We start from the raw sequence: 8,363 nt of genomic DNA, 5'->3' as shown, positions 1-8,363 counted from the left end.
TATGGTTTACTGTGTTTGCTTTTTTAAGCTTCTGTTAATGTCATTCCAGCGCTTCACCAGCAGATGACAGCAAACCTGTTATAACACGTGAGCTCAGCTTATTAACATAATTCACTGAGAACATAATGTGTGTAATCTATCGATCTGATCAAGTTGCAGTGAACAGGGCAGATCTACTATATAAATATATTTGTTTAGGCAAAAATGTGCTTGCAATTAAAAGTTAAGACTATTCATCATTTATATTACTCACAGATGGTGTAAAACAAAGAAATGAATCCCAGTTCACCCACTCAAATCTCCTCTTGCCAATTAACTTCTCAGAAAACTAGAGGAAAGGAGAAATTAATACCATAAAACAAAGTTCTCAGAAGTACAAAAGCAGAGGACCATATTGTGTTATTGCATTTATTTATTTATACATTTCAAATAAATCTTAGCTTTTAGCTTTGTAATTTTCTTTTCCTTGCACCCAGCGGTATTGGTTTTTATAGTTTTACATATACGTTTGCTTTGAATTAATGTTACACTATGTTTGAATGACTAATATTGTTACTTTAAGTTAAATATATCTGCTTTGTGTTGTCTTAGATGTTAGATCATTCTCTGTTACATTTTAATGACTATTGTTTTTGTATTTAAACTGTTTCTATATAATATAAAAATTATACAATAATTTAAACTAAATTATAAGACATTTAAAGCAAACATCTAGTATAATTATCTGTTTAGTAATGTCTTATATGATAAATGTCTTATATGATAGATTATCCTAATATAATTTATATATTTCTATTTCTATCTATCTATCTATCTATCTATCTTTCTTTCTTTCTTTCTTTCACATATATTCATGAAAGCTTTTGATAGGTTTTTCTGACCCAGCTGCAGCAGCCCGTGGGAAAATATGTGGTAGGCAGTAATTGCTTCAGCCCTGCAACTGCAGCAGAACAAGCAATAACACAATCAGTCCTCTGCAAGAAGCCTCTTATTGCTCTACATTTTCTTCTTTTATTCTCCTATTTCCAGACTAATTCATGTTCCACTTTCGGCAAAGACCTTTGTGATTCTGTGTACCCCACTATAGTTGAATTTCCGGTCACAGCTTACTATATATATATATATATATATATATATATAGATAGATAGATAGATAGATAGATAGATAGATAGATAGATAGATAGATAGATAGATAGATAGATAGATAGATACATTGAAACATATAAAAATATACAGAGTCTCTGTATATTTTTATGTGCTGCACTACAAATGGTTTGTGCAGGGAGTAAATTAACTTTTCACACACAGACATAACACTAGTAAATCTTATTTGCTGCACATGCTAACACCTTTTTTTTCACCTATTTACAGTCCAAAAGACAGCCACATCTGCTTGTATTTAATTATTAATGCAGTCATCTGGTAAATCAGTGTTTGGACAACAGCGTCTACATGACTAATTAAGAGGAAGTAATGTCTGCGTTCAGTTAATTAATAATTGCCACTGAGCTCCATGCCAATGCACCTGCGCTCCAAACATAACATGTCATGTTTAGATCTTCATATAATCATCAGCCAGGACCTGCATTGACAAGTAAAACTGCATGTAATGTGATTAAATTAATTAAAATATAATAATATTGCCTAAATATACGATTCAGATAATATTTATTTTCATTCAACCAATCAATGAATAAATAATTTGAAGGAATATTTATATATATATATATATATATATATATATATATATATATATATATATATATATATAAAATTAATATATTTATATCTATCTCTATATATATAAAAAAATACTACTAATCATCAGCAGATGGCGCCGTTTCTGTTCTGCACTAAACTTGGACCAACTACTGTGGGGTTGTCGTGTATGGATAAATGCTACCAATGTGTGGACTGATTAGGTGCAGATTTGAAGTCACTGTTAATACCCAGCAAGAACAAAGATTCAGTTTTGCATTTGATGCCAGTCATCTCAAAACTACTGTAGACTGATAACGTTTGATTCATCAGGTCAGTCCCAATACTTCAGCAAAACTCAAAACACTTGTTTAAAGATGTCAAGTTAAACGAATTGTTTATCAGTATTATTTTTTGCATAACCAGCATTTTCTCTTGACTTATAACGAACTTTGTTTTACATGTTTGACCTAATCTAATATCCAAATATCGATCTATCAAGCCCTCCCCTTTCAAAATCTTTTAGCCAATCAAATTCTCAAATATCACAGCGTTGTTACTGATTGGTCAGTGAGTGTCGACACTTATCCGTGCGCTCTTTAAATCTCCCTCTGCTCTGATATGAGCTTCTGGAACACTTTGTATAAATATAAAAAATCAAAAGGACGTGTATTGTAATTATCCAGTTATTTCTTTGTTTTTATTAAACACCGAACATAGAAAAAACAATGGTTGAGCAATTCGTTGGTAAATGGAAAATGACTTCAAGTGACAATTTTGATGAATACATGAAGGCTGTAGGTAAGACATAATGTATAATAATGTTATAATAATAATAATAATAATAATAATATATATATATATATATATATATATATATATATATATATATATATATATATATATATATATATATATATATATATATATATATATATATATATATATATATATATATATATATATACATTAGTTCATATATAACATACTTTTTTAATCAACTAAATCTATTTATGTCAGGATGCGATTATTTGTGTCATACACCTGTTGAAATATCAGCAATGGCATTGTCTGTATTGTATTTCAGGCAAAATATTTGTATTTTATACACAGGTGCTGGTTTTGCTTCTAGGCAAATGGCTAACCTAGCAAAACCCAGTCTGGCCATTGCCGTGGATGAGCAGGGGTTCATCTCCATGAAAGCTGTCACTACCTTCAAAACCCTGGAAATCAAATTTCAGTTTGATGAAGAATTTGATGAGACAACAGCAGATGACAGGACAGTCAGGGTAAGGGTTAAAAAAAAGAATAAATAAATAAGCAAACAAACAAATACAGAAATAAACCAAATATTTGTACTGTTTTTAAAAAGTTTGAGTGTAATAATTACATTTCCCTTTAATCCTTAATTCTCTTCAGACTACCATGAGCCTTGTAGATGGCAAACTTATACAAAAGCAGACCTGGGAGGGGAAGACCACGATAATTGAAAGAGAGATTCAAGACTCCAAAATGATTGCGGTATGTGTACAAGCCATCTGCACAATATTAAAACTTACCAACATATTAAATAAATAAATGAATTTGACCTTTTATTTTATTTTATTACAAAAACATCAGATTTGATAAGACTTTTCAGTGTTGCATGTATTGTTCAGCATGCTGCTTATCTCTCTCTCTCTCTTTCTTCAGAAATGTATCATGGATGATGTGGTCGCTATCAGGACATATGAGAAAGATGTGTGATGAAAGATGCACAAACTCTGGGCTTTAAGACAGATTAAAGACCTCATTAGATTTTAATATGGTTCAATTTGACTGATTTGATGTGAATCATGAATTGCTTGGTTGCAATAATTTTGCTTATAATAAAATAATAAAAAAGAATCAAATGTGTCTACACTTATTGACTGATTATTCATTTGATATAAACATTTTGTTCCTATATAGAAATGAAATACGTGACCTAAGAGCTGAGGAATTGGAAAATTAATACATGAAATTAAAAGTTGAGGAACACTATTACATCCCACAGCATACATAATTAGATGATACAATAGCAGACACTTTCATTTGTATTTGGACTAATCACTAAGTGTACAAGAAAGATCCAGTATAGCTGTATAAGTTCAGAAGTCAATGCAGATTTCACATTCTCTCCTCAGGCAGCCATTGCAACATTGCCGCTCTAGAATAAATATATAGAATTGCTATTAAACTGCAATTGCAATGCAGCATGTAATTAAGGTGTGTGCTGCTATACATGCTATGCATAGGACTAAAGGCGAGCAGAATGCCCCATACTGTTTCCCATGCAAAATGATTTCTATGAATCTGTTGTATAAACTTCAAACAGCCTAAATTTCACTTCACATGGCTGCCATGGCAAGACGCTTGAGCTCCAATCACAACCGTAAAAAGATATCATCCGAGCAGCATTCATCACCACCTCCTAGTGCCCGGTGAACATGTGATGTGTTAATCCTCAGCAGTCCAGTTCACAATAGTTTCCTGAGTCTAACAACCTCAGTAACCCCAGGATTAGCACTACTTTAGCAGCTGGAGTGGCTGACCAGGCGCTCCTTGCAAACTTTTGCTTCTAAAATATACATTCCTCTTTTGTGATCCTAATCTTCATGAGTATTATAATGCAATTTATATTAAAGCACGTGGTGTGAAAGAGGATTTTGCTTGATTTATAAGGATTAATATGCATTCAGCGGGACTGAAAGTGTAATTTGACCAAATAATGTTTTAGGAGAAACAGCAAGAATTGTGAATTGATATGCTTTTAATTAGCTTTCTGGAAACCAATATTTTATTATTATTATTAGCTTTAAAGGGTCCAGATATTCATTTTATATAATAATAATAACAATAATAATAATAATAATAATTTCTGTACGGCTTTAGTCAGTGTTATATCAAATGATGCATGCTTTATAGGGTATTGTTTTTATGGTTTTTATATATTAATAATAATTATTGATGACTAAATGTAAAATATTATTCCTACTCATCCAAAATCCAAAAATGCTGTATTTCTGTTTAGACAGTGCTGTATGAAATGATGCAAGTTTGATAGGGTATTGATTTTATAATAATAATAATAATAAGAAGAAGAAGAACTTCCATTAAAAAAATAGTCCTTATTATATCAAATGATGCATGCTTTATAGAGTCTTGGTATTATTTTTTAAATTGTTTTTATATTATTTAATAATAATAATAATAATAATAATAATAATAATAATAATAACTTTGAATAAATTCCAAAAAATGCTGTACTTCTGTACTGTTTTAGTCAGTGTTATATCAAATGATGCATGCTTTATATAGTCAAGATATATATTTTTTTAAATTGTATATTATTCAATGATAATAATAATAATAACTTTGCATAAATTCCAAACAATGCTGTATTTCTGTAGGGGTTTTCAGTCTTTATTATATCAAATGATGCATGATTTTGTCAGGGAATCATCTCAGTCACAGACACCTCCAAGTGGCATTATATATATCGAGATGCAACCACAGAAATTACCCACTCATCACAACAAGGTAGCTTTTCTGATTTCTCTCCTGTCTGATTCTGCTTTGTCTTGGACAAAAGTTATATGGAATGCCAAAGTGCCATAACTAACTCTTACGAAGCTTTCACTAACCACTTCAAAGAAGTGTTCGGCTCCGCTAGGGGCGAACTGTTTCGGATCAGCTGCTGCGGATACGTCAAGGAGCCCCGAACTCTGGTGGTGGATGGAATAAGGCTACTCTACTCTATACTTACCGGCAGAGTTTGAGTCCCCGTATTCTGCTCAGATGGCCATATACGATTATTCTGTTGGATTGGAGAGCTTCATGCAGAAGGCCAACTACTTCTCCCAACACCTAGGCTGCCATACCCTTGAAGCCTCCCACCAGTCTGTCTCCCCCACCAGGCACTCCAGTACTAGAACTCATGCAAGTGGATTCAACCCAGCAATCTCAGGAGAAATGAACTAACATTTCTCAGGCTTGCGACTGTCTCTATTGTGCTGGTCCCAAACATTTCATTGGCACCTGTCCTGTCAAGCCCCCACATCCTACGGTGAGTACCATCCAGCACAACCCTGTTATCTCCTCACTCTTCACCATGTCCATCCAACTATTCACTTCCTCCTGTTCTGTTACAGTCTCTGCCCTGGTTGAATTGAGCTCCTCGGACAACTTCATCTCGCAAAGTTGTCTTCAGTTGCCTCGCCATCGCCATGCCCAGAAGCTCAGTAGAAACGATCCAGGGAAAGCCGTTAGGACGTGGGCACATGAGGTATCAGGTTTCTCCAGTGAAAAACAAGATTGGGCTCTTTCTTGAAGAGGAGGTCAAGTTACTGGTGCTGGAGGGACCCACAGGGGAAACCACCAGGGATGCCCCTGGCTCATCCAACATTCTTAGATGATCAGATTGTATTCCTGTGAGGTTATTCGCTGGACTCTCACTGCACTTCCACGTCCACAAAACCACTCCCCACTTTGCTAGGTCGCCTCCACATGCATCAAAAGCCTGGAGCCCAAGGTTACTCCCTCCATCCAATTTAATTGTGGAGTTCCAGGATGTCTTCAGCGAGCAGGCGGCTACCCAGTAACCACCTCATCAACAACCATGGGACTGTGCAATCAATCTGCTGCCTGAGGCTAAACTCCCCAAGGGTGGAGTATACCCCTTGTCCATCCCGGAGTGCAAGGCTATGGAGGAGTACATCCAGGAGGCTCTTAACCAAGGATTCATCCTACCTTCCAGCTCCCCAGCTGTCTCGAGCTTCTTCGTGGGCATGAAGGAGGGGGGCATGTGGCCATGTATAGATTACTGAGCACTGCACTCCCAAACAGTCAAACTCGTATCCTCTTCCCCTGGTCCCGGCTGCTCTCGAGAAACTCTGTGGGGCCCGCATCTTCTGTAGAGTGCATATAATCTAATCAGAATCTGGTAGGGTGATAAATGGAAGATGGCCTTCATTACCCTGTCCGGCCACTACAAATATCTTGTTATGCCATATGGCCTTACAAATGCCCCCACCGTCTTCCAGGGGTTCATGAATGAGGTGCTCTGGGAGTTCCTTCACAAGTCTGTGATCATGTACATCGGTATCCTCATATACTCCCAAAACCTGGCTGACCATCGCAATCATGTGAAGCAGGTCCTCCACAAGGTACGGCAACACCAATTATACCTCAAATTGGAGAAATGTGAGTTCCATCATCCCACACATCCCATTGACTGCAGTCACGGAGTGGCCTACTCCCAAGTCGGTAAAGGAGCTTCAGAGATTCTTAGGATTTGCCAATTTCTATCAATGTTCAGAAATCATTGGATTTCAGTCAGCATACAGCTCCCTCGACCACCATGCTCTGAAGAAAGCCCAAGTCCCTGTCCTGGAGTTCCAACACCCACAAAGCCATCAAACTCGCTCTTGAAGTGTGGCGGCATTGGTTGGAGGAAGCCAACCATCCATTTACTGTTATCTCCGATCACAAAAATGTTCAGTGTCTCCGTGATGCCAAGAGGCTCAATCCCTGGCAGGTCCAGTGGTCTTTATTCTTCACATGCTTCAATTTCCACATTACCTCATTAACCACCTCTATCTGCCTGATTTGTGAAGGCTTTTTTATTTTTTGTCTTTTTTATTTTTTTGTTATTTAATACCAATTCCTTTGCATAAATTCTGAAAAATATATTTATATTGTCAAGATTATTCAAATTGTTGTTACATTTAATTATAATAACCATAATTATCTGTTTTGTGTTTATTTTGATGATTAAAAGTTTCTATTTCATTGTCCACCGGTTCCTGCCTCCTTCTTAATTATGGATAATTATGGAGTTTTTTTATTGTTACAATGGTGCCGAAACCCGGGAGAAGGAGAGATGCACTGCTGAAGATCCCTCTCCGCTGTGGTGAATCCGCAGTGCCATCGAGCAGGCGAGGGAGTGTGCCGCCATGGACGCTCGAGGCGGTGGGCTGGAGTGAGTTGCCCGGGACGGGCGAGCTCGCTGCCAGCTGCCCATGATGTGGAGGGGCAGTTGCCGTCCGTGAGGGAGCAGAGGAGTCGCCGGCCATTCGCTGGGGGGTGGAGACTGCTGCCATCCCTGATGGAATCGGGAGGAGCAGGGAACAGGGGAACTCTTTTGGCTGCCCAAAACCGGAGGGGCCATCGCCATCCACCGGGTGGTGGAGGAGTTTCGTGCCGTCCGCCGAGGGCCGTCCAGTGCAACCGCCAGGCACCGCGGAGGAGATCACCCTGCTGGTGGAGGGCCAAGCAGCAATGCGTCTGGGAACTGGAATTTTTTTTCTCCTCTCTCGTCTCTGTCACTCTACATCCTTCAATCTCCTTTTCTCTCGTCTCGTCTGTCCCGCCTCCTTCTTCCCGTAATTATGGAGTTTTCATTGTTACTCCTGTGTTGTGCCCTAAACCTCCAGTACCCCAGACGATCCTCCCATGTCTCTCCTCTGTTGTCCTCCCAGTCTCCTGGTGCCCGTCTCTAGTTCCGGTTGCCCAAGCCATTCTCTACCGCCAGTTTCTGAACTCTTATTATTACCATGATCATTACCAGCCTTCATATCCATTTCCAAGTTCTGTCAAAAACCCTGCATTCTCATTAACCACTTTTATCTGCCTGATTTGTGAC

General features: G+C 37.5%; 1 protein-coding gene across 1 annotated transcript; it reads left to right on the top strand.

The window, feature by feature from the left end:
* The first annotated feature begins 2,333 nt into the window (after nucleotides 1-2,333).
* Nucleotides 2,334-3,538, top strand: LOC128029990 (fatty acid-binding protein, adipocyte-like). Its single transcript, XM_052617441.1, has 4 exons — nucleotides 2,334-2,500; nucleotides 2,813-2,988; nucleotides 3,119-3,220; nucleotides 3,392-3,538. The coding sequence occupies exons 1-4, from the start codon at nucleotides 2,428-2,430 to the stop codon at nucleotides 3,443-3,445; spliced, it is 405 nt and encodes a 134-aa protein (XP_052473401.1). The 5' UTR covers nucleotides 2,334-2,427; the 3' UTR covers nucleotides 3,446-3,538.
* Nucleotides 3,539-8,363: the final 4,825 nt, after the last annotated feature.

This window comes from Carassius gibelio, chromosome A16 (genome assembly GCF_023724105.1).
Source record: "Carassius gibelio isolate Cgi1373 ecotype wild population from Czech Republic chromosome A16, carGib1.2-hapl.c, whole genome shotgun sequence".
Lineage (NCBI taxonomy): Eukaryota > Metazoa > Chordata > Actinopteri > Cypriniformes > Cyprinidae > Carassius > Carassius gibelio.
The sequence above is the reverse complement of the archived record's forward strand: the minus strand, read 5'-3'. Positions and strand labels throughout refer to the sequence as shown.